Source organism: Balaenoptera ricei, chromosome 2 (genome assembly GCF_028023285.1).
Source record: "Balaenoptera ricei isolate mBalRic1 chromosome 2, mBalRic1.hap2, whole genome shotgun sequence".
In the NCBI taxonomy this organism is placed as follows: domain Eukaryota; kingdom Metazoa; phylum Chordata; class Mammalia; order Artiodactyla; family Balaenopteridae; genus Balaenoptera; species Balaenoptera ricei.
Genome location: NC_082640.1, coordinates 125,754,410 through 125,781,029, shown reverse-complemented (window position 1 = coordinate 125,781,029; position 26,620 = coordinate 125,754,410). Strand labels below are relative to the sequence as shown.

Genomic DNA, 26,620 nt, shown 5'->3' with positions numbered 1-26,620 from the left:
AATTTACAGTTCATGTGTTTACGCTCTTCTTCCTCCTCTTACACTTCTCAACAATATCCTGACGCTCTCAGTTTATTAAAGTCATAGCTGAAAACTAGTGTAGTTTTTTTCCTGCCATCGATTTCATAACTTAACCATGACCATCTCTCATTCGTATCCCCCACTGTGCTGGTAAAAAGTATTGATAAGTGTAACCCTAGCCCTTTAAGATCTTCCAGTGAGGATAAGCATATAAATAAATGAGTGCCATTGGGGACTAACATTTATTAAGTGACTGACTAAATACTAAGTGCCAGTCACTCTGAAAATATTATACATCTATCAACTCACTATTTAACAGTACCCTTGTGAGATGTTGGTGCTGTAATCATTGTCAGATAAACGAACTGAAGTTTTGAGAGCTCAAGCAGCATGCCCAAGGTAGTAAGTGGCAACTAGAAATCAAACTTAGATCTTAACTGGCTGCAAAGCCTCAGTCTCCCTCCCGATTTAGTCACCAGATCCTGTTGATTCTGTCTTCTAAATATCTGCAAAAAGCACAGAGGCATAAAATATGGTTCAGGGAATTTCTGAGTCCAGTCTATCTGGTGTATTTGTGGATGGAGGGAGAAGATGATAAGAGAATGAGTAAATCTTTGAGGATAGTAAGAGATTAGCATTAAAATTAATTCCCTTTCTCAGAACTAGATGCATTTACAACACAAATGGTATAACAGGATTGACTGGTTGATTAAATCTAATGGTATCAAGTAGTTAATTTTGAAAAGTATCTGTTGAATGCCTACTATACACCAAGCACTGTTTTAGACAGGAGGGATACTGAGATGTAGTCACAGTTCCTGGCGTCAAGGACTTTATAATCTGTTTGGGAGAAAGATTAATAGCAAAGAGGGATGTTAAAGGGGCTGTGAGGGAAGGGTATGGTGGGGCACAAGGAGCCTCCATGTGAAGAGATTCAGGCAGTGCTTTGTTGACCCAGTGAAGCTTGAAATGGTTCTTGAAAGGTAGGGAGGTGAGGCAGAGGATGTTGTAGGTAAAGGGAGCAGCAAGAGCAAAGTCAGATGAGTAAGTTATTCATTTTACTTTATTCGAAAGCAAGAACAACCAAAATCCTAAAATTTAAAAATTCTCAAAAAAACCCCCCCATATTTCTAGAGTTTTTATATTTAACAAGTTGATACTTTTGATATGAAAATTTACCCATATTCTTTAATTGCATAATGATTCTTTAATCATGTATTTGTTCATTCAGTAAATATTGAGCACCTGTTCAGTCTATGAACTGATGCTTCCTAGGTTTGTGCAGTGTACAACCTGCACAGCCATACCCAATGAACAAAACATAAAATTCTGCCCTCTAAGAACTTACATTAGAGTGGAGAAACAGGCAGTAAATAAGCAAAATATACAGAATGTCAGGGGGTAGTAATGGTTTGGAGAAAAATAAGGGAAAAAAGATAGGGAGGGAGTGCTAGGTAGGGGGAGGTGGTAGTACTGGTATTTTTTAAAGTGTGGTCAGAGAAGGCCTTACTGATATGGTAACTTTTGAGCCAAGACCTGAAGTTGGCAAGTGCAAGCCTTGTGAATACAGAGGTAGAGAGAATCACAAGTGCTAAAGTTGTAAGAGTACTTGGCCTAGTTGAATAACAGAAAAATGGCTGAAATGGTATGAATGTGGGGAGAATATCCAAATTGTATAGGATCTTGTAGACTATTGTAAAGGCTTTGAGTTTTAATCTGAGTGAAATGCGAAGGTGTTGGAAGGTTTTGAGCAGAGAACTAACACTATCTGAATTACATTTTAAAAGTATTGCTGGCAGCTGTGTTGCGAACAGACTTTATGTGTGCAAGGCAGAAACAAGAAGATCAGTTTGGAGGTTGTGATAATCCAGGGAGAGATGATGGTGGTCTAGACCAGAATGTTTGCATTGGAGGTGCTAAGAAATGGAAGGATTTGGGATATAATCTTGAAATTTGAGTAACCTTAATTTTACCATACCCCTGCCTAGACAGTTTGTTAGTTAAGAATTATGGTATTTTAAAGGAACCCCCATACTCTTTTCCATAGTGGCTGTATCAATTTACATTCCCACCAACAGTGCAAGAGGGTTCCCTTTTCTCCACACCCTCTCCAGCATTTATTGTTTGTAGATTTTTTGATGATGGCCATTCTGACTGGTGTGAGGTGATACCTCATTGCAGTTTTGATTTGCATTTCTCTAATGATTAGTGATGTTGAGCATCCTTTCTACCATATGACCCAGCAATCCCACCACTGGGCATATACCCTGAGAAAACCATAATTCAAAAAGAGACATGTACCACAATGTTCATGGCAGCACTATTTACAATAGCCAGGACATGGAAGCAACCTAAGTGTCCATCGACAGATGAATGGATAAAGAAGATGTGGCACATATATACAATGGAATATTACTCAGCCATAAAAAGAAACGAAATTGAGTTATTTGTAGTGAGGTGGATGGACCTAGAGTCTGTCATACAGAGTGAAGTAAGTCAGAAAGAGAAAAACAAATACCGTATGCTAACACATATATACGGTATCTAAAAAAAAAAAAAAAGGTTCTGATGAACCTAGGGGCAGGACAGGAATAAAGACGCAGACATAGAGAATGGACTTGAGGACATGGGGAGGGGGAAGGGTAAGCTGGGACGAAGTGAGAGAGTGGCATGGACTTATATACACTACCAAATGTAAAATAGATAGCTAGCGGGAAGCAGCCACACAGCACAGGGAGATCAGCTCAGTGCTTTGTGACCACCTAGACGGGTGGGATAGGGAGGGTGGGAGGGAGACGCAAGAGGGAGGGGATATGGGGATATATGTATACGTATAGCTGATTCATTTTATTATACGGCAGAAACCAACACAACATTGTAAAGCAATTATACTCCAATAAAGATGTTAAAAAAAATTATGGTAAATCTCCTTTTAAATGTTCTTCTGGGTTAAAGGAGAAAATATGGCATGTAAGGAGAAGTATAAATTGAAGAAAATGATATGACATGTTACAGCCACTGAATTGAATTGTCAGTTGTCACTATGCATTTTTCTCCTCCTAAATAACTGTCAAAGTCTATCAGAGATACAAGTTGTTCTATACAGGAACTATTCAATGTCTTGTAAAATGAATTTAACATAAAACAAAATGCCTATCAACATAGGAAGCATAAATGGGGCTTGGGGAGAAGTGTAGTATAATAATATATCCCATAGAGTATATTATGAAAATGTTTGCTAAAGATTTCATTCTGTCTTACTCTTGTTAACTTATTTTCTGAAGTTTAAATAATTCCCATTCTTTTGCATAAGTGTCTTTGCATGGTATTTTACGAATAAAAATTGTAAGAAGAAAGAATTATCCATAGTACCTCAGAATTTTTTTAATGTATTTAGGTGGTCCGGTGCCAAGAGACATTTATCAGAGAATTAAAAAACTTGAGGACAGAATCCTTGAATTGGAAGGCATCTCTCCTGAATATTTTCAATCTGTAGTAAGTATAAGTGTCTGTAAGAAATAAATGTTATTTTAGGATTCATTATCACATAATTCACTCATTGATCTGCTGTGTGCAAAACACTGTTTTAATAGTTCAGTGATGAATGAACATAGTTCTGAGTAAAGAGTTACCTAGTTCTTTAAAGATTGTGATTTTGAATATTGTATTATGGACTCAATTTTTTTTAAAGGGTTACTTTTATGGTACATTACCCAAATTCTCAAACTTAAGCCATTTTTATGGCATAATACATCAGCCTGAATAGTGGTGAGTCCTGTCATTCTGAACTTGCTATCTTGTAAAACAAAGACTCCCTCTGGGACCTTGTTCTCTGTTGTCCTTTCTGTCTCTTTAATCTCTCACTCTCCACAGCCTCCTTCCCTCAGCTCATACACATTTACATTTCCCCCCATACGAAACAAACACACACCTCAATCTACCACCCTACCTTTTTCTTTACCCTAACCACTAGACTTTCTGAAAGACTAGTCTATATTTGTTTAATTTCTCAATTCTAGCATTTATTTATTCATTCATTCTTATCCCTTTTACCAAGGACAGTAAAAAACAATTTGTGCTGATAAGCATCTTCTTTGTTATATCAGCATGTTTCAGACAAGCCATCCTGAGCTCCTTGTGTTAATTTCCTCAGTCTTCTGGGGTGATTATACATAACACCTGCCTTTTCTGGGGCTTAGTGTTTGTTTGTTTGTTTTAAAACAATGCCATATTAGAAAGAACTAAAGTAAAAGTGAACAAAATTTTTAAATTTACTAAATTTTTAATAAAATTTACTGAAACTCCTGTTTCTGAAATACTATGTAAGATAGCTCAGTTAGCAGGGATCATTATAAGTCACTGGTGAAAATGCACTTAGAGTTATTTTAGGAATAACAGCAATCTTTCCAGTTTCAAATTGGTATTAGAGTAAGGTACAAAAGAAGGAATATTTCCAGATGAAGAAGGCAAGTTGAATAACCAAAGTGAGCAGTGAATCTTAAAGCTCAATAATTTAGAGACTTTTAGTGATTTACTTCCCTCAAATATAAAATGATGTCTATTAAAGTACTGAGGGCTGAAGCAAGGATTAAATGAGATAATACCAGTCAAGCACCTAGCCTGCTGTCTAGCACATGGTAAAACCTCAGTAAATATTAGCATTTATTTAATTTCAGAAACCATCTATGAAGTAGCTGTATAAACATGGATAAGTCATACAATTACAATATATCTTCTTTAATTTTAGAAGATTTCTTGGTTGTTTTACATAATTACAAAGGTCCTTCCACTTTTAGGATTATTCTTTGTATCTTCCTAGAAAACTTCATAGAGATTGTATGCCTTTTCCTACAACAATATACCATAAGTTTTTCCCATTCAAGCTGCCTTCATTAAGAAATCCCTAGGAAGGTTATTTTTTCTAGTTCAATTTCATACCTTGTTAATATAATTCTTGTTAACAATAGAACTGATCTTACAGGAGAGTATCGTAGTATTAGATGCCTCAGGTGAGATCTTGCCCCATCATTTATCTTTTCTCTCTGATTCTGATTTTAAAAGCTTAACATACACCTATTACTAAATTTAGTTAACAAAAGAACAAGCCCTTTAAATCATAATCTTATTTTGGGGGATCCATTTTACACAGGATAGAATGTTTAGAATGTTTGATTAAGGAGGTAGAAATAGATTGTAGAGGACCTTAAATGCTGTTCCCAGAAGTTTAAAGTTTAAATGCTATTGAAATCATTTGAGCAGGGAAGTGACTTGTGCAAGTGATATCTAGAAGATTTATCTATTACTGTTCTGGGAAATACATGAAAAGGGAGAGACTGAAAATAAGGAGACAGTATTATACTAGTTTAGATGTGAACTGAGATCCTGAAACAAGGACATAAGAGTGAGAATAGAAAGGATTAGTGCCATAGACAGTAGGAAAGAAAAGTTGGCAAATATTGATAATTGATTGGATATGGAAAGAGACATGGAGCAAGAATGAGTCCAGTTTCTGGTTGGAGAAATGATACCATCATTGGTAGAAATAAAATCTGGAGAGAGAGATTTTGGGGTGAAATGTGAACTTAGAGTCATAGCAGGATATGCAGATAGAAATATCAGATAAGCTTTTCAAGATGTAGGACTTACACTTGAGATAATTGGGAGAGACAGTGTAGAGGTGAGAACATAGAATTGGTAAGAACACTGAGACTGTCAAAGGCCTAAGGTCTGAAACTAACTTCAGGGGCAGGAAGTGTGATAAATGTAAACAGGATTGGCATGGATGTGTTGGGCTGTCATATCTGTAACAAAACTAGTGCTTTAAAAGAATATTTCCAAATATATTAAACAATCTATATTTGATTAGAAGGATCACTTCTGGATTAGTATCGGAAATGACATACCCAAATTAATACTGAGCAACAAGCACAAAACACTGACATGGTTTAAACATTCAGATTGACTCTGTCCTTAAGGCCTATGAATACGTATGGTACAGACCCAAAGGCAAAGATTTCATACCCACCCTTCCATAACAGATGAATGTGCCATCTCTAGGAGCTGCGCTTCTCGCTCAGAATGGAGCCAGCTCTAGGGTTGTCCTTGCGCGTGAGAGGAGATGAACACACACCCTGCAGACGACATAGCACATTATTCACCGCTCTTACCTTCCTCTTGCTGGGAGTACACGTATGGCAATTGCATAGTTTTATGTATCTATTCCTCAGAATTCTACGGAAAAGACTAGATATGTAGTTTCTAAAGTTAGAAAGTAAGGGAAAATTGAGCCCATTAAATTTCCTAAGGATTGAACTTTTGTTAGAAATTGAATTTATGAAAAGTTTTTAACTGAAATGTGTCTAATCCAGGTTCACATGTAGATGAATTCTAAACACAGTGGGATAGAGATTATCTTGGGTAACCTTGAAGCACAGCATATGAAAAGGGAAACATTAACAGAAAAAAGATATAAATTGTATTTGGTTCCTAAAAACAAAACTAGATTATGTAAAGTTCTTTTCATTTATGAAACAGACATAAAACTCCAAAAAAGTTTATATATGTAAAGCACGAATTACAAGAAAGTTAGTATTTGCTGCACGTTTTAATGTAGTAGTTCTAAAGATCTTTACCCATCACATTCAACATGGGAAAATTTGAATGTGGTAATGTTTTAAAAATTTTAAGGGCATTGCTTAACAGACCATTTAAAAGATACAATTTTATGAGTCTTTCCAGAGAATTACTTACTGATTTTAAATTATGACCCTTGGAAACAGTAAGTGTAATGTTCTTCACAGGTATATTTCCACAGCACTTTGTTCATTTTATAGCACTTATCACTTATAATTATATGTTTACACATCTATTTTTCACACTATATTTTCAGCCTCTGAAGGGCAGGAACTGTGTCTTGTTCATCTTTGAACACAGAGTGTAGTAGGCATGGAATAAATGTGCGGATGAATGGATAGGACCTGGCTGATAGTTAATTATTGGACTTTTAAAGTATGTTAACTTTGTTCCAAAGCACTGACTAGGTGGAATCTTAACTCTAGTCTGTAATGGTTAAGTCCCGGTTCTAAAGGGAAGCGTGGGGAGAAAGGAGCCCTGAAGGCCACGTCAGCTTCATGCATGCAGGCCATTTACACGGGAAGGTCATGGTGGGCCTGTAGCATGAGGTGAACAAGTGGGTCTGGCTGGAAAATTAAATTGCAAACACGTTTCGGAGGGCCTTGAAGGTCACATTAACCTGTTTGTAATTCCAGTGTCATTGGGGCACAGCTAAGTCTTTGCGAAAGAAGCCTAGAATGGGTTTCTGTCTGGTGACATTGTGAAGTTGTGAGTTGGAGAGAGTTTGAAGTCAAAGAAAGTAGTTTAGGAAACATGTCATTGTCCATACCAGGGAGAAATGAAGGTCTGAATCAGGGCAGTGGGACTAGAAGGGAAGAAACATTTAAGGCACTCCACCTGTAACCCTTAGCAATCGGTTACCCTTTAAAACTGATTAGAAGTAAGAAAGGGGGTTGGTCATGAAAAAGGCCTCCTTACCACTGAGTTTTCTTAGAGCATGGGTTTTCTGAACCTCATGTATGTGTTTAATCACCTTCTCTTTGGGACACAGGCATTATAAATGTAGCTATAAATTACCTGCTAACTTAAAATAGTGGGAGAGTAGAGACAATTTTTAATTATCTCTGTTCAGCTGTTTAGTGTGTTGTGCTCTCAAATATTTACCTGAGACTTGTTAAAATTTCTGCCTTTTACATTGAGATTTCCTTGTACCCAAACAGAACAAATGTTAAAAGCTGGTCCAGTGTATCCACAACAGATATGTTTCTAAGTGTTCAGCTTGTTGAAATATTCTGCTCAGACCTAAAATAAGCCCCCAAAGGCTGCATTTTACTGTTTTTAAGTGATTGAACCACTAATGTCCTTGTTCTGATACTTCTCACTTTGGTTTCATGATATATTAATAATCTGATTGCTCAATGACATGGAAACTGTCCATATTTTACAGATTGAGCTGTTAGGAAAACAAGGGGAAGTATATTTTCATCAGGGTGTAAAAAACCACCTTGTGGGAAGGTAGGTGACTGAGTAGTGACCAAATTAAACATTAAGCCCTTACCTGCCCATAGGCCCCACCACAGGTATCCAGCTCAGTTTGGCACAGGAAGGAGCATGTTTATATAGGCACTTTCTTCCCCATATTTAATAATTCCAACACTTAACTGATTTCCCACTTATTATAAACTACTGATAAGAAGCATACCTCAGTATTCTTTGAAAATAGCTTTGGACACAAAGGAAAATCAGAATTTTTACCTTCTCTTCTAAATCTCAGTGGTCACAAACGTTAAAGAGAAAATTTTGCCACCTATGTTGATAGTTTCTTTGTCAGATGTACTAATATACTAATTTGCCATTCAAGAGCTTGTGGTTCTGTGAAACTAAGAACAAAGTCTAGAAACAATTCATTAGGTCAGGGTTTAAAAAACACACAGCAGTGTGTTGGTGAGAATGTTATCAGCTTCAAATAATAGAAGTTTATACTCAAACTGGTTCTAACAGTATGGAAATAATCTTATAAAATGTGAAGTTCAGCAGTAATGCAATCTTCAGGGTAAATTGATTTACTGCGCTAAATCATGATTGTCAAAGAACTGAGCTCTTTCCCCTCTCAGCTCTGCTTGGTGTTGGCTCTTTCCCCAGGCAGATGGCAAGATAGCTACAGTGCTTTCTGGTGTCCTAGCCAGATAACAGCAGTGTCCAGAAGAACTGCCTCCTTTGAGGGCTTTCTCTTAGAAGTGAGGAAGTTTTTTCCAGAAGTTCTCCCCCTAATCCCCAGCTGACTCTCCTTAGTTATTGGCCAGAATTGGGCCCATGACCATTTTGGTCACTGACAAGACCAGTGGGGTGGAATCAGTATTCCTCTGAGTCACATAGAGGAGCAGTAGACAGCTGCTCACTTAGACAACCGCCGTGTCCATTATAGTCAGTCAAGGGTGTGTGTGTATGTGTGTGTTTTCACCCCCTTGCCTGGTATTCCAAATTCTGTTTCCCTCTGTCTATTGCTGCTTCACTTGTTCAATATCCTGGGAAAGAAATGTGTTAAAGAAAGGAAGCTAAGTAGGAAATCCACAGAGCACCTCTTTCCACAGTCACTCAGCCTCATTAGAAGCTAGGAATTAATGGGAAAGTGTGTATAGTCAGGGACAAGCATGTTGCTGTGATGTTACTATTATATACTTTTAATATCATCTCTGGAGGGTAACTTCCAAAGTAGAAAAAGGCAGATATTAGTTACAGATAGTGCTAGGTGAGTTTGTGGGCTTTATTTCTGCCAGGGTTCTCCTTATTTTGTTCACTATTCTATAAAGGAAAATTGTTTAGATTTTCTAAGCATTGATTACTTATTATTTTTTTACTTTTAATCTAGAACTTTTCTGGAAAAAGAAGAAAAGTTCAACCACCTCAAGTAAGTTACTACATTTTTATTTTGTTTCTGAAATAGTTTGATTGGTTTTATACCTTTCTTATTAATAAAAGTTTCTACTGTGGTCGCTTTTATCATATCTTGGGATTCAAGGACTGAAAAAAAAAAGAGCAACATAAATTAATGTGTTGAATTAGAGAAATAATTTTATTTTAAGGGTGTGGAATGACTCAGATGGGCCAAATAAGTATTAAAATCTATCCAGATGTTAACTGTAGAAGAAAGTATCAGTTACAAAATGCTGAAAAATAATAAATGCTCAAGTAATTTAAATCTCATCCCTTCCCTTCTGCCCCATTTTTTGATTGGGATGTTTGTTTTTTTGCTGTTGAGTTGTGAGATCTGTTTATATATTTTGAATATTAACCCCTTATCAGTCATATCATTTGCAAATATTTTCTCCCATTCAGTAGGTCTTTTCGTTTAGCTGATGGTTTCCCTTGCTGTACAAAAGCTTTTAAGTTTAATAAGGCCTTATTTGTTTATTGTTGCTTTTATTTCCTTTGTTTTAGGAGACAGATCCAAAAAATTATTGCTATGATTTATATCAGAATGTTCCGCCTATGTTTTCCTCGAAAAGTTGTATGGTTTCCAGCCTTCATTTAGGTCTTTAATACATTTTGAGTTTATTTCTGTATATGGTGTTAGAGAATGTCCTAATTTCATTCTTTTACATGTATCTGTCCAATTTTCCCAGCACTGCTTATCGAAGAAGCTGTCTTTTCTCCATTGTATAATCTTGCCTCCTTTGTTGTAGATTAATTGACCATAGGTGTGTGGGTTTATTTCTGGGCTTTCTATTCTGTTCCATTGATCCACGTGTCTGGTTTTTGAGCCAGTACTATACTGTTTTGATTACTGTAGCTTTGTAGTACAGTCTGAAGTCATAGAGCCTGATTTCTCCAGCTCTGTTGTTTGGCTGTTCAGTCTTTCATGGTTTCATACAAATTTTAAGATTATTTGTTTTAGTTCTGTGAAAAATGCCATTGGTATTTTGATAGGGATTGCATTGAATCTGTAGATTGCCTTGTAATATGGTCTTTTTAACAATATTAATTCTTTCAATCCATGAACACGGTATATCTTTCCATCTTTGTTGTCTTCAGTTTCTTTCATCAGTGTCTTATAGTTTTCTAAGTACAAGTCTTTTACCTCCTTAGGTAGGTTTATTCCTAGGTATTTTATTCTTTTTGATGGAATTGTTTCCTTAATTTCTTTCTAATAATTCATTGTTAATGTGTAGAATTCAACAGATTTATGTATATTAGTTTTGTATCCTGCAACTTTACCGAATTCATTGATAAGCTCTAGTGTTTTTTGGTGGCATCCATAGGATTTTCTGTGTATAGTGTCATGTCATCTGCAAACAGTGACAATTTTACTTCTTCCTTTCCACTTTGGACTCCTTTTCTTTCTTTCTTTCTTTTTTTTTTGATTGCTGTGACTAGGAGTTACAATACTATGTTGAATAAAAGTGGTGAGAGTGGACATCCTTTTATCTTAGAGGAAATGCTTTCAGCTTTTCACCATTGAGTATGATGTTAGTTGCAGGTTTGTCATATATGACCTTTATTATGTTGAGGTATGTTCCCTTTATGCCCACTTTCTGGAGAGCTTTTATCATAAATAGATGTTGAATTTTGTCAAAAGGTTTTTCTGCATCTATTGAGATGTTCATATGGTTTTTATTCAGTTTGTTAATGTGTATCACATTGATTGATTTGCAGATATTGACAAATCCTTGCATCTCTGGGATAAATCCCACTTGATCATGGTATATGATCCTTTTAATGTATTGTTGAATTTGGTTTGCCAGTATTTTGTTCAGGATTTTTGTATCTGTGTTCATCAGTGATATTAGCCTGTAATTTTTTTTTTTTTGTAGTGTCTTTGTCTCGTTTTGGTATCAGGGTGATGATGGCCTTGTAGAATGAGTTCGGAACCTCTGCAGTTTTTTGGAATAGTTTAAGAAGGATAGGTGTTAATTCTCTAAATGTTTAGTAAAATTCACCTCTGAGGCCATCTTGTCCTGGATTTTTGTTGTTGGGGATTTTTAAAATTACTGATTCAATTTCATTGCTGGTAATTAGTCTGTTCATATTGGTATTTTCTATTTCTTTTGGGTTCAGTATTGGGAAATTGTACATTTCTAGGAATTTGTCCATTGTGGCATATAGTTTTTCATAGTAGTCTCTTATGAGTCTTTGTATTTCTGTGGTGTTGGCTGTAACTTCTCCTTTTTCATTTCTGATTTTATTAATTGGGCCCTCTTTTCTCTTGATGAGTCTAGCTAAAGGTTTACCTATTTTGTTGATTTTTTTTAAGGAAATGACTATTTTATTGATTTATTGTTTGTTTGTTTCTATTTTATTTCTGCTCTGATCTTTATGATTTATTTCCTTCTACTAACTTGGGGTTTTGTTTGTTCTTTTTCTAGTTGCTTTAGGTGTAAGGTTTAGGTTGTTTATTTGAGATTTTTGTTGTTTCCCGAGATAACCTTGTATTGCTATAGATTTCCCTCTTAGAACTGATTTTGCTGCATTCCACAGATTTTGGAATGTTGTATTTTCGTTATCATTTGTCGGCAGGTATTTTTTTTTATTTCCTCTTTGATTTCTTCAGTGATCCATTGGTTATTTAGTAGCATATTGGTTTTTTAGTAGCCTCCATGTGTTTGTGTCTTTTGCAGGTGATTTTGTTTGTTTGTTTGTTTGTTGATTTCTAGTCTCATAGTGTTGTGGTTGGAAAAGATACTTGATATGATTTCAATTTTCTTAAATTTACCAAGGCTTGTTTTGTAGCTTAGCTGTGATCTATCGTGGAGACTGTTCATATGCACTTAAAAAGAATGTGTGTTCTGCTGCTTTCAGAAGGAATGTTCTCTGTATATGAATAAGTTCTTCTGGTCCAATGTGTCATTTAAGGCCAGTGATTCCTTATTGATTTTCTGTCTGGGTGATCTGTCCACTGATGTAAGTGGGGTGTTAAAGTCCCCTAGTATTATTGTGTTACTGTCAGTTTCTCCCTTTATGTCTGTTAATATTTGCTTTATGTATTTAGGTGCTCCTATGTTGGGGTGCATATGTATTTACAATTGTTACATCTTTTTCTTGGATCGATCCCTTGATCATTATGTAATGTCCTTCTTTGTCTCTTGGAACAGTCTTTATTTTAAAGTCTATTTTGTATGATATAAATATTGCTACTCCAGCTTTCTTTTGATTTCCATGTGCATGGACTACCTTTTCCCATCCTTTCACTTTCAGTCTATGTGAGTCTTTAGATCTGAAGTGAGTCTCTTGTAGGCAGCATATATAGAGGTCTTGCTTTTTATCCATTTAGCCACTGTCTTTTGATTGTAGCATTTAGTCCATTTACATTTAAAGTAATTATTGATATGTATGTTCTTGTTGACATTTTGTTAATTGTTTCGGGGTTGTTTTTTGTAGGTAATTTTTGTTTGCTTTTTTTTTTTTCTTATGACTTGATGACTATCTTTAGTGTTATATTTGGATTTGTCTTTCTTCTCTGTGTATATATCTATTACAGATTTTTGGTTTGTGGTTACCATGAGGTTTTTATATAGCAGGCTATATATATATATATATACATATATATATACACACATGATTGTTTTAAGTTGTTGATCTCTTATTTCAAATGCATTTTAACAACCCTGCATTTGTCCTCTCTTTCCCTCATGATTACTGTTTTTGATGTCATATTGTTACATCTCATTTTTTTGTGTATCCCTTAATTGTTTATTGTGGATGTTAGATGATTTTACTACTTTTGTCTTTTAACCTTCTTACTATCTTTGTGCATGGATGATTTACTACCTTTACTGTATGTTTCCCTTTATTGATGAGCCTTTTCCTTTTGTAATTTTCACATTTCTAGTTGTGGCCTTTTGTTTTTGCTTCTAGACACTCCTTTAACATTTCTTGTAAAGCTTATTTGGTGCTGCTGAACTCTTAGCTTTTGCTTGTCTGTAAAGCTTTTGATCTCTCCATCAAATCTGAACAAGAGCGTTTCTGTGTAGAGTATTCTTGGTTGTAGGTTTTTCCCTTTTCTCTCTTTAAATATATCATGCAACTCCTTTCTGATGTGCAGACTTTCTGCTGAAAAATCAGCTGATAGCCGTATGGGAGTTCCCTTGTATGTAACTTTAACTTGTTGCTTTTTCCTTGCTACTTTCAGCTTTAATTTTTGCCATTTTAATTACAGTGTGTTTTGGTGTGTTCCTCTTTGGGTTAATCCTGAGTGGGATTCTCTGTGCTTCCTAGACTTGGATGTCTGTTTCCTTTCCCAGATTAGGGAAGTTTTCAGCTATTATGTCTTCAAATATGTTCTCAGCCCTTTTCTCTCTTTTCTTCTAGGACCCCTATAATGCAAACATTAGTGTGCTCAGTGTTGTCCCAGAGGTCTCCTGAGCTGTCTTCATTTCTTCATTCGTTTTTCTTTTGTTTGTTCAGCATCAATGATTTCCACTACTCTGTATTCCAGCTCACTGATCCAATCCTCTCTTTCAGTCTACTGTTGATTCCTTCTAGTGTATTTTTCATTTCAGATATTGTATTCATCTCTCTTTGGTTGTTCTTTATATTTTCTAACTCTTTGTTAATAACTTCTAACTTCTCTCTCTGTGCATCCATTCTTCTCCTGAGTTCTTTGGTCATATTTACGATCACTACCCTGAACTCATTCTCAGGTAGATTTCCTGTCTCCACTTCACTTAGTTCTTCTTCCAGGGTTTTATCTTGTTCTTTTGTCTGGAACATGTTCCTTCAGGTCTCATGTTGCCTAAGTTGCTGTTTTTACTTTTATGTATCTGGTGGTTGGTTATGGTTCCCAACAATGGAGAATTGGCCTTTTGTTACCTGAGCTATATGCTGTAGGGGTTCCGCCTATGAGGGCTGCATGGGTCCTTCTGTTGCGGCTGGCTATGTGGGTGGTCTAGTAGGTTTGGTTGGCCCCTAGTCTGGTTGGCTGCCAGGCCGTGCTTTGTGTGGAGGCTGCCAACCACAGGTTGGTGGTACTGGGTCACAAGGTGGCTGACTGCAGAACCCCAGGTAGCCCTGGAGCTAATTTTGGCCCACTGGTGGCTGGAGTCAAGGTCCAGGACACTTCAGGGCTGTTGCCCGCACATGGTAGGTGAATCCAGGTCCTGCAGCTACTGCTGGCCTACTGGCAGGAAGAGCCAGGTCCTGGAGTCTTAATTCTGTGGCCAAGGCGACCCAGAGCTAGTGTCGGATCACTGGTGGGTGGGGCTGGTTCCTGACACAATTGAGTGTGGCGTCCAGGACATCCTGAAGCTTGTGTTGGCCTGCTAGTGGGCAGGGCCAAGCTGGTCCCAGTTTAAGGTGTGGCTTACTGGTAGGCAGTCCGGGTATGCAGTCTGTGGAGCCGTGGTTTTCTTGTGGTTGGTGTCTGTCCCTTGGTGGGTGAGACTGGTTCAGAGGTTACAGCAGGCTTCCAGGGCAGGGCCGGGGCCCAGGGGATTCTGGGACTGGTGCCTGCCCACTTGTGGGTGGAGCTGGGTCCTGGGTCCTCTGGTTGCCAGGGCTGTGTCCAGAGGTAGCCATGGGCTCAGGAGGTCTTAAGGCAGCCTGTCTGCTGGTGAGTGGGGCTGTGTCCCGGCCCAGTTAGTTGCTTTGGCCTGAGGCATCCCAGCACTGGTGCCTACAGGCTGCTGAGCCAGGACGGGACTGGGTCCTGGGGCTAATAATCTAGAGGGAGGATTCCACAATGCCACTTGCTAGCACATGTTAGAACGGGCTTCTAAAAATGGCTGGCCCACCAGCCAGTGGCTGTGTAACCAGGGTGAGCTGCAACTACTTTCTGTCTCTCTGGACGACTCTGCAAGATCAGAAGGTTGGTCTGACCCAGGCTCCTGTCAAATTAATTACTGATTCTGCTCTGGGTCCTAGAGTGTGTGAAATTTTGTGTGTGCCCTTTAAGAGTGAAGTCTTTATTTCCCCAACCCTGTGGGATTCCCAAAAGCCATCCCTGCTGGCCTTCAAAGCCAAATGCTCTGAGCTGGTCTTCTCTCTGCACTATATATTGGTTGTCTTTTAATGTGTTGATGATTTCCTTTGCTATGCAAAAGCTTTTAAGTTTCATTAGGTCTTGTTTGTTTATTTTTACTATTCTTTTGCTTTGGGAGACTGATCTAAGAAATTGCTGTGATTTATGGCTGAAAAATGTTTTGCCTATGTTTTTCTTCCAGGAGTTTTATTGGTGTCATGTCCTGTATTAGGTCTTTAAACCATTTTCGGTTTACTTTTCTATATGGTGTGGGGGAGTGACTTGATATACATGTAGCTGTCCAGCTTTCCCAGCACCACATGCTGAAGAGACTGTCTTTTTTCTTTTTCTTTTATCTTAACATCTTTATTGGAGTATAAGTGCTTTACAATGGTGTGTTAGTTTCTGCTTTATAACAAAGTGAATCAGCTATACATATACATATATCCCCATATCTCCTCCCTGCTTTATAACAAAGTGAATCAGCTATACATATACATATATCCCCATATCTCCTCCCTCTTGCGTCTCCCCCCCACCCTCCCTATCCCACCTCTCTAGGTGGTCACAAAGCACCGAGCTGATCTCCCTATGCTATGTGACTGCTTCCCACTAGCTATCTATTTTACATTTGATAGTGTATACAAGTCCATGCCACTCTCTCACTTCGTCTCAGCTTAACCTTCCCCCTCCCTGTGTCCTCAAGTCCATTCTCTATATCTGCATCTTTATTCCTGTCCTGCCCCTAGGTTCTTCATAACCATTTTTTTTGGATTCCATATATATGTGTTAGCATACGGTATTTGTTTTTCTCTGACTTACTTCAATCTGTATGACAGACTAGGTTCATTCACCTCACTACAAATAACTCAATTTCATTTCTTTTTATGGCTGAGTAATATTCCATTGTACATATGTGCCACATCTTCTTTATCCATTCATCTGTCGATGGACACTTAGGTTGCTTCCATGTCCTGGCTATTGTAAATAGAGCTGCCATGAACATTGTGGTATATGACTCTTTTTGAATTATGGTATTATCAGGGTATATGCCCAGTAGTGGGATTGCTGGGTCGTATGGTAGTTCTATTTTTAGTTTTCTAAGGAACCTCCATACTGTTCTCCATAGTAGCTGTATCAATTTACATTCCCACCAACAGTGCAAGAGGGTTCCCTTTTCTCCACACCCCCTCCAGCATTTATTGTTTGTAGATTTTTTGATGATGGCCATTCTGACTGGTGTGAGGTGATACCTCATTGTAGCTTTGATTTGCATTTCTCTAATGATTAATGATGTTGAGCATTCTTTCATGTATTTGTTGGCAATCTGTATATCTTTTTTGGAGAAATGTCTGTTTAGGTCTTCCGCCCATTTTTGCATTGGGTTGTTTGTTCTTTTGATATTGAGCTGCATGAGCTGCTTGTAAATTTTGGAGATTAATCCTTTGTCAGTTGCTTCATTTGCAAATATTTTCTCCCATTTTGAGAGTTGACTTTTCCTCTTGTTTATGGTTTCTTTTGCTGTGCAAAAGCTTTTAAGTTTCATTAGGTCCCATTTGTTTATTTTTGTTTTTATTTCCATTTCTCTAGGAGGTGGGTTTAAAAGGATCTTGCTGTGATTTATGTCATAGAGTGTTCTGCCTATGTTTTCCTCTAAGAGTTTGATAGTGTCTGGCCTTACATTTAGGTCTTTAACCCATTTTGAGTTTATTTTTGTGTATGGTGTTAGGCAGTGTCCTAATTTCATTCTTTTACAAGTAGCTGTCCAGTTTCCCCAGCACCACTTATTGAAGAAGCTGTCTTTTCTCCATTGTATATTCTTGCCTCCTTTTTCAAAAATAAGGTGACCATATGTGTGTGGGTTTATCTCTGGGCTTTCTATCCTGTTCCATTGATCTATATTTCTGTTTTTTTGCCAGTACCATACTGTCTTGATTACTGTAGCTTTGTAGTATAGTCTAAAGTCAGGGAGCCTGATTCCTCTGGCTCCGTTTTTCTTTCTCAAGATTGCTTTGGCCATTTGAGGTCTTTTGTGTTTCCATACAAATTGTGAAATTTTTTGTTCTAGTTCTGTGAAAAATGCCATTGGTAGTTTGATAAGGATTACATTGAATCTGTAGATTGCTTTGGGTAGTAGAGTCATTTTCACAATGTTGATTCTTCCAATCCAAGAACATGGTGTATTGCTCCATCTGTTGGTATCATCTTTAATTTCTTTCATCAGTGTCTTACAGTTTTCTGCATACATGTCTTTTGTCTCCCTAGGTAGGTTTATTCCTAGGTGTTTTATTCTTTTTGTTGCAGTGGTAAATGGGAGTGTTTCCTTAATTTCTCTTTCAGATTTTTCATCATTAGTGTATAGGAATGCAAGAGATTTCTGTGCATTCGTTTTGTATCCTGCTACTTTACCGAATTCATTGATTAGTTCTAGTAGTTTTCTGGTAACATCTTTAGGATTCTCTATGTATAGTATCATGTCATCTGCAAACAGTGACAGCTTTACTTCTTTTCCGATTCGGATTCCTTTTATTTCTTTTTCTTCTCTGTTTGCTGTGGCTAAAACTTCCAAAACTATGTTGAATAATAGTGGTGAGAGTGGGCAACCTTGTCTTGTTCCTGATCTTAGTAGAAATGGTTTCAGTTTTTTACCATTGAGAACATTGTTGGCTGTGGGTTTGTGACATATGGCCTTTATTATGTTGAGGTAAGTTCCCTCTAGGCCTACTTTCTGGAGAGTTTTTTATCATAAATGAGTGTTGAATTTTGTCGAAAGCTTTTTCTGTGTCTATTGAGATGATCATATGGTTTTTATCCTTCAATTTGTTAATATGGTGTATCACATTGATTGATTTGCATATATTGAAGAATTCTTGCATTCCTGGGATAAACCCCTCTTGATCATGGTCTATGATCCTTTTAACGTGCTGTTGGATTCTGTTTGCTAGTATTTTGTTGAGGATTTTGGCATCTATGTTCATCAGTGATATTGGCCTTTAGTTGTCTTTTTTTGTGACATCTTTGTCTGGTTTTGGTATCAGGGTGATGGTGGCTTCATAGAATGAGTTTCGGAGTGTTCCTCCCTTTGGTATATTTTGGAAGAGTTTGAGAAGGATAGGTGTTAGCTCTTCTCTAAATGTTTGATAGAATTTGCCTGTGAAGCCATCTGGTCTTGGGCTTTTGTTTGTTGGAAGATTTTTAATCACAGTCTCAATTTCAGTGCTTGTGATTGGTCTGTTTATATTTTCTATTTCTTCCTGGTTCAGTCTCGGAATGTTGTGCTTTTCTGAGAACTTGTCCATTTCTTTCAGGTTGTCCATTTTATTGGCATATAGTTGCTTGTAGTAATCACTCATGATCCTTTGTATGTCTGCAGTGTCGGTTGTTACTTCTTTTTCATTTCTTATTCTATTGATTTGAGTCTTCTCCCTTTTTTTCTTGATGAGTCTGGCTAACGGTTTATCAATTTTGTTTATCTTCTTAAAGAACCAGCTTTTAGTTTTATTGATCTTTGCTTATTGTTACCTTCATTTCTTTTTCGTTTATTTGTGATCTGATCTCTGTGATTTCTTTCCTTTTGCTAACTTTGGGGTTTTTTTGTTCTTCTTTCTCTAATTGCTTTAGGTGTAAGGTTAGGTTGTTTATTTGAGTTGTTTCTTGTTTCTTGAGGTAGGATTGTATTGCTATAAACTTCCCTCTTAGAACTGCTTTTGCTGCATCCCATAGGTTTTGGGTTGTGTTTTCATTGTCATTTGTTTCTAGGTATTTTTTGGTTTCATCTTTGATTTCTTCAGTGATCTCTTGGTTATTTAGTAGCGTATTGTTCAGCCTCCATGTGTTTGTATTTTTTACAGATTTTTTCCTGTAATTGATATCTAGTCTTATAGCGTTGTGGTCAGAAATGATACTTGATATGATTTCAATATTCTTAAATTTACCAAGGCTTGATTTGTGACCCAAGATATGATCTATCCTGCAGAATGTTCCATGAGCACTTGAGAAGAAAGTGTATTCTGTTGTTTTTGGGTGGAATGTCCTATAAATATCAGTTAAGTCCATCTTGTTTAATGTATCATTTAAAGCTTGTGTTTCCTTATTTATTTTCATTTTGGATGATCTGTCCATTGGTAAAAGTGGGGTGTTAAAGTCCCCTACTATTATTTTGTTACCGTCTATTTCCCTTTATGGTTGTTAGCATTTATCTTATGTATTGAGGTGCTCCTATGTTGAGTGCATAAATATGTACAATTGTTATATCTTCTTCTTGGATTGATCCCTTGATCATTATGTAGTGTCCTTCTTTGTCTCTTGTAATAGTCTTTATTTTAAAGTCTATTTTGTCTGATATGAGAATTGCTACTCCAGCTGTTTTTGATTTCCATTTGCATGGAATATCTTTTTCCATCCCCTCACTTTCAGTCTGTATGTGTCCCTAGGTCTGAAGTGGGTCTCTTGTAGACAGTATATGTACGGGTCTTGTTTTTGTATCCATTTAGCCAGTCTATGTCTTTTGGTTGGAGTATTTAATCCATTTACATTTAAGGTAATTATCGATATATATGTTCCTGTTACCATTTTCCTAATTTTTTTCGGTTTATTATTGTAGGTCTTTTCCTTCTCTTGTGTTTCCTGCCTAGCGAAGTTCCTTTTGCATTTGTTGTAGAGGTGGTTTGGTGGTGCTGAATTCTCTTAACTTTTGCTTGTCTGTAAAGCTTTCAATTTCTCCTTCGAATCTGAATGAGATCTTTGCTGGGTAATCTTGGTTGTAGGTTTTTCCCTTTCATCAGTTGAAATATGTCCTGCCACACCCTTTTAGCTTGCAAAGTTTCTGCTGAAAGATCAGTTGTTAACCTTATGGGGATTCCCTTGTATGTTATTTGTTGTTTTTTCCTGGCTGCTTTTAATATATTTTCTTTGTATTTAATTTTTGATAGTTTGATTAATATGTGTCTTGGCATCTTTCTCCTTGGATTTATCCTGTATGGGACTCTCTGTGCTTCCTGTACTTGAGTGGCTATTTCCTTTCCCATATTAGGGAAGTTTTCAACTATAATCTCTTCAAATATTTTCTCAGTCCCTTTCTTTTTCTTTTCTTCTTCTGGGACCCCTATAATTCGAATGTTGGTGTGTTTAATGTTGTCCCAGAGGTCTCTGAGACTGTCCTCAGTTCTTTTCATTCTTTTTTCTTTATTCTGCTCTGTGGTAGTGATTTCCACTATTATTTTATCTTCCAGGTCACTTATTCGTTCTTCTGCCTCAGTTAATCTGCTATTGATTCCTTCTAGAGAATTTTTAATTTCATTTATTGTGCTGTTCATCATTGTTTGTTTGCTCTTTAGTTCTTCTAGGTCCTTGTTAAACGTTTCTTGTATTTTCTCCATTCTATTTCCAAGATTTTGGATCACCTTTACTATCATTATGCTGAATTCTTTTTCAGGTAGACTGCCTATTTCCTCTTCATTTGTTTGGTCTGGTGGGTTTTTACCTTGCTCCTTCATCTGCTGTGTGTTTCTCTGTCTTCTCATTTTGCTTAATTTACTGTGTTTGGGGTCTCCTTTTCACAGGCTGCAGGTTTGTAGTTTCTGTTGTTTTTGGTGTCTGCCCCCGGTGGGTAAGGTTGGCTCAGTGGGTTGTGTAGGCTTCCTGGTGGAAGGGACTGGTGCCTGTGTTCTGTTGGATGAGGCTGGATCTTGTCTTTCTGGTGGGCAGAACTGCCTCCGGTGATGTGTTCTGGGGTGTCTGTGAACTTATTATGATTTTAGGCAGCCTTTCTGCTAATGGGTGTGGTTGTGTTCCTGTCTTGCTAGTTGTTTGGCATGGGTTGTCCAGGACTGGAGCTTGCTGGTCGTTGAGTGGAGCTGGGTCTTAGTGTTGAGACGGAGATCTCTGGGAGAGCTCTCGCTGATTGATATTATGTGGGACCGGGATGTCTGTGGTGGACCAATGTCCTGAACTCAGCTCTCCCACCTCAGAGGCACAGGCCTGACACCCCCCCCAGAGTGCCAACACCCTGTTAGCCTCACGGCTGCTAGTGTTGGAGGGTCTCCTGCACAGGTGGGGGGCAGCTGTGGCTCACCACAGGAACACGGACACTGGCAGCAGAAGTACTGGGAAGTAGTCCTTGGCTTTAGCCCTCCTGGAGTCTGCCATTAGCCCCACCAGAAAAAACTGTCTTTTTTCCGTTGTGTACTCTTGCCTTCCTGGTCTGTAGATCAATTGACCATAGGTGCATTGGTTTATTTCTGAGTTCTCTGTTCTGTTCCATTGATCTATATGTCTGTTTTTTTGCCAGTACAGTGCTGTTTTGGTTATTGTAGCTTTTTAGTTTAGTTTGAAGTCTATAAGTGTTATACCTCCAGCTTTGTTCTTTTCCTTCAGGATAGCTTTGGCAATTCTGGGTCTTTTGTGTTTCCATGTAACTTTTAGGTTTATTTGTTTTAGGTCTGTGAAAAATGTCATAGGTATTTTGATAGAGATTGCATTAAATCTGTAGATTGCTTTGGGAAGTATGGCCATTTTATCAGCATATAGGTCTTTCACCTCCTTGGTTAAGTTATTCCTAGGTTTTTTTTGTTTTTTTGTTTTCGACATGGTTTTATATGGGCCTTTTAAAAATTTTTCTCCTTCTGATATTTCATTATTAGTGTAAAGACATGCAATAGATTTCTTTATATTAATCTCGTATCCTGCTACCTTACTGAATTCATTATCAGTTCTAATAGTTTTTGTGTGGAGACTTCAGGGTTCTCTATATAGAGTACCATGTCATCTGCAAATAGTGACAATTCTAACTCTTCGCTTCCAATTTGGATACCTTTTATTTCTTTTTCTTGTCTGATTGCTGTGGTAGGACTTCTAATACTATGTTGAATGGAAGTGGTAAGAGTAGTGCTTGGCTTGTTCCTGAATTTAGCTGGAAGGCTTTGAGCTTTTCACCCTTGAATATTCTGTTGCCTGTGGGTTTGTCATAAATGGCCTTTATTATGGTGAGATATTTTCACTTTGTTTTTATCATGAATAGATGTTGAGTTTTTTCAAATGCTTTTTCTGCATCTATTGAGATGATCATGTGGTTGTTTTGTCTTTCCTTTTGTTAATGTGGTGTATCACATTGATTTGCATATGTTGAACCATCCTTGTGACTGTGGAATGAATCCCACTTGATCATGGTGCGTGATCCTTTGAAGGTATTGTTGGATTCGGTTTGCTAATATTTTGTTGAGGATTTTGCATCTATATTTGTTAGAAATATGGGCCAGTAATTTTCTTATTTTATAGTGTCTTTTTCTGGTTTTGGTACCAGGGTGATGGTGGCCTCATAGAATGAATTTCGGAGAGTTCCCTCCTCTTTGAGAAGGATAGGTATGAGTTCTTCTTTCTATGTTTGGTAGAATTCCCCAGTGAATCCGTTTGGTCCTGGACTTCTGTTTGCAGGGAGTTTTTGTTTTTTTTTTTAATTAGAGATTCTATTTCACTTTTAGTGATTGGTCTGTTCAAATTATCTGTTTCTTCTCAACTCAGTTTTGGCAGGCTGTGTTTCTAGAATCTTGTCCGTTTCTTCTAGTTTGTCCAATTTGTTGGCACATAACTGTTCATAGTCTTTTATTATTTTTTGTATTTCTGTGGTATCAGTTGTTATATCTCTTCATTTCTTATTTTGTTTGGGTCCTCTCTTTTTTTCTTGGGGAACCTGGCTTAAGGTTTGTTGATTTTGTTTGTCTTTTCAAAAAACCACATCTTGGTTTTATTGATCTTTTGTATTTTTGTTTGACCTCTTTTATTTCCTCTCATCTTGATTATTTCCTTCCTTCTGTTGACTTTGGGTTTTGTTTGTTCTTTTCCTAATTATTTTAGCTGGTAGGTTAGCTTGTTTAGTATTTTTCTTCTTTTTTGAGGAAGGCCTATATCCCTATGAACTTCCCTCTCAGAAATGCTTTTGTTGCATCCCATAGATCTTCTAAAGTTGTGTTTTTCATTTCCATGTGTCTGTCTTGGTATTTCCTGATTTCTTCTTTGATTTCATCATTCACCCATTGGTTTTTTTAGTGCATGTTATTTACTCTCCTTTTCCTGTTTTCTCTGTGGTTGATTTCTAGTTTCATACCATTTTCAGTAGAAAAGATACTTGAAATAATTTCTGTCCTCTTAAATTTGTTGAGGCTTGTTTTGTGACCTAGTATACGGTCTATCCTAGAGAACATTCCATGCGTGCTTGTAAAGAATGTGTATTCTGGGCTTTTTGGATGTAGCATCCTGTAGAAATCAATTAAGTCCAACTGGTATATTGTGTCATTTAGTACCTCTGTTGCCTTACTGATTTCTGGTCTGGATGAGCTGTCCATTGATGTCTGTCAGTGGGCTGTTAAAGTCTCCTAGCATTATAGTCAACTTCTCCTTTTATGTCTGTCTGTTAGTATTTGTTTTATATATTTTACTTAACTGTTTCTCTGAAATTCATAGAGGCAGAAAGTTATCTACTGTAGTCTTCTTGAAGGATTGTTTCTACGTGGGGACGTTCCTGTGTAAACTGTATCCAGTGTCTTTGGTGCAAGGGATGGTTTTAGTATGGATGACAGCCACGTCTTTCCTCTGGGTGTGCTGGCCATTATCCGCTTTATAGGGGATGTGGTTGGTGTTGGAGTATCTAAAGCCTGTGCAGGGTGTGAGGCAGGGCTTTCTCTTTGCTGTTGCTGTCACTGCCCTGTCAAGGGTGGGGTCTATTTCACAGCTGTTGTAGAAGACCAGAGGGTTGGGTTAGATCAGGCTCCTTTGTCCTTGAGTGTGTGCCCTGCCCCAAGGAGGTGATTGCTGAAGCAAGTGAGGCCTGTGCAGTCAGAGAGAACCTGTGCACTGCCTGTGTAGGTGTTTGTGGTTCTGCTTAGAAGCAGCCCAAGGATGCATGTTTTCCTCTACTATATTTGTCCCAGATCTAGTGCAAAGGTATGGCATGGAGGAGTGTTGTGACTGCAGGAATTGAGGTGGCTGCACTGCTGCCTGAGATCTGGGCTGCCTCTGTGGCAGTCTTCTCTTAGAATCTAGCACTAAGCTGCAGTGTGGACTGGACATTCCAGGGCACTCTCGCTGGGAGACGAACCACTGTGTTCCTGAGTGCTCTGACAATGGCTGCCCCTGCCCCACCTGGATCATACTCTAGGCACCCTGTTCTGTCTCTGCATTGCTAGACCGAGTCTTTTCCCAGTGTTCAGTTGGCCCGGATCTCGCAGGCTGTGGTGTGGAGTGAACAGGGCCACGGGTGTTCACCCCTTCGGATTGAGAAGTGTAATGAGGCAGCATCCACCAGTGCAAGGCTCTCTCCACCCTGATTATTGGGAAGCCAGCACATGTACTCCTCCTGGGTAGAGTCTAGGCTTCTCCAGCCCTTCTCTCTGTCCCAGTGGATTTCCCAGAAGGCAAGGGTGCTTCTCACCCCTGTGCAGGACCCCAGGACTGGAATTCAGGATTGTGGCCTAACCTGCTTGCTCCCCAATGCCAGGGTCCACCCATGCAAACCTTCTCTTCCTTACATATTCCTCCCAGGGGCACAGGTCCTGACCTGATGTGGTTTTTTTTCTGTCCTACCTGGTTTCGTAGAGATCTTCCTTGCAGCTTTGGTTGTACAGTTCTTCTGCCAGGCTCCAGTTAGTTTTCCATGAGAATTGTTCCACATGTAGATAGTATTTTTGATGTGTTTGTGTGGGGAGGTGAGCTCCACATCCTCCTACTCTGCCATCTTGATCCCCCTCTACTTATTTTTTTGATTGTAAAATTTTGAGTAAATTTGAGAGTATCCATTTTTTCCAGGAGAGGTAGTTGATTGAAGTTAATCTATCAAAAGAGAATTTCCAGTTATTTTAAGCAGTTAAACTAGTCCTAAATACTTTTTTTTTTTTTTTACTATTGATTATGAGAATAGTCAGTTGAAAAAATGTTTTTACAATCCTTTCAAAAAGTATAAAAGTTCCAGGAGAGCTTAGTCATTAGAAAAGCAAAAGTAAGAAATATTTAAGCCTTGTTATTTTATGCCTTTAAATTTATAGTATAGTCAACATTAATATATAGTTCCGTTTTAAAATTCTCATGAGAAAAGGGTATTTACCATGCTTTTGGATATTTTATATATTTATAGTACATTTAGAACTTTATCTGCATTAAGATACTTAAGCAATTTGTGTTATTGTTTACAGCAGAACTATTCACTGGCTGAACTTGATGAGAAAATTAGTGCCCTCAAGCAAGCTCTGCTGAGAAAATCAAGAGAAGCAGAATCCATGGTGACTCATCACCTTCCATGAAAAACTCCTCTCGTTGTCATTTTACTTTTTTAGATATGTGTGTGTAACTTACTTACATATCCATTTAATTAATTGCAGTGTATTTATTAATGTAGACTTACTTCCCTCTGAAATCAAGGTTTATTTTCATGTGAGTGAGTCCACTGTGCAGCAAGCAATCTTCAAATATTCCAGTGTACTTTAAAATAGTTAATGCATTGAAAATAGCATTGTTGGAATTTATTCCCTTCTGTTTTAAAGGAGGTATTTTGGAAATTGAAAAACTTAATTTGAAAGTACATCTTCATGTGTATGTGTGTGTTTAACCACAGAAAGGAAGATTTATTTTGAATAGTGATATTTAAGAAGACTTTATATTTGTAACATTGATATTAACCAGTTTTAGTTTAAACCAGTACTTTGTACATAATAGGCATTCAATAAAAATTTGAAGTGAGTTTTAAATGAATGCATATATTCTTTTCCAAGTGTCAGCTTAATCTAAATAGTAGATCATACCTTTTATCCCCTTATTGACTGTGTGACCTTAACAAGTTACTTAATCTCTTTCTTTGTGCCTTAATTTCCTTATCTGTAAAATGTAGGATAATATATCCTACATTTGTTATGAACAGTAGTTGAAATCATGCATGTACAGGTTTTGAAACTGTCTGGCCTAAAAGAAGTGCTTAGTAAACGTTAGCTATTACTATTGACTAAAACCAAGTGTGTCTGTGGAAAGTAGTTAAGATGTTACAACTTATATAGTCCCTCTCCCTTGAGAGCCTCACCTTTTTGGAGTGCC

General features: G+C 37.5%; 1 protein-coding gene across 3 annotated transcripts in view; it reads left to right on the top strand.

The window, feature by feature from the left end:
- MBIP (MAP3K12 binding inhibitory protein 1) overlaps positions 1–26,258 on the top strand; it is a 35,479-nt gene extending 9,221 nt beyond the window's left edge. Inside the window, exons 6-8 of one of the 3 annotated variants that reach the window (XM_059915670.1) lie at positions 3,419–3,516; positions 9,464–9,502; positions 25,729–26,258. In XM_059915670.1, coding sequence (XP_059771653.1) covers positions 3,419–3,516; positions 9,464–9,502; positions 25,729–25,836 — 245 coding nt within the window. In that variant the 3' untranslated portion in view covers positions 25,837–26,258. The remainder of the gene's footprint in view (positions 1–3,418; positions 3,517–9,463; positions 9,503–25,728) is intronic. The other 2 variants (XM_059915668.1, XM_059915667.1) reach the window with 2 other exon arrangements.
- Positions 26,259–26,620: the final 362 nt, after the last annotated feature.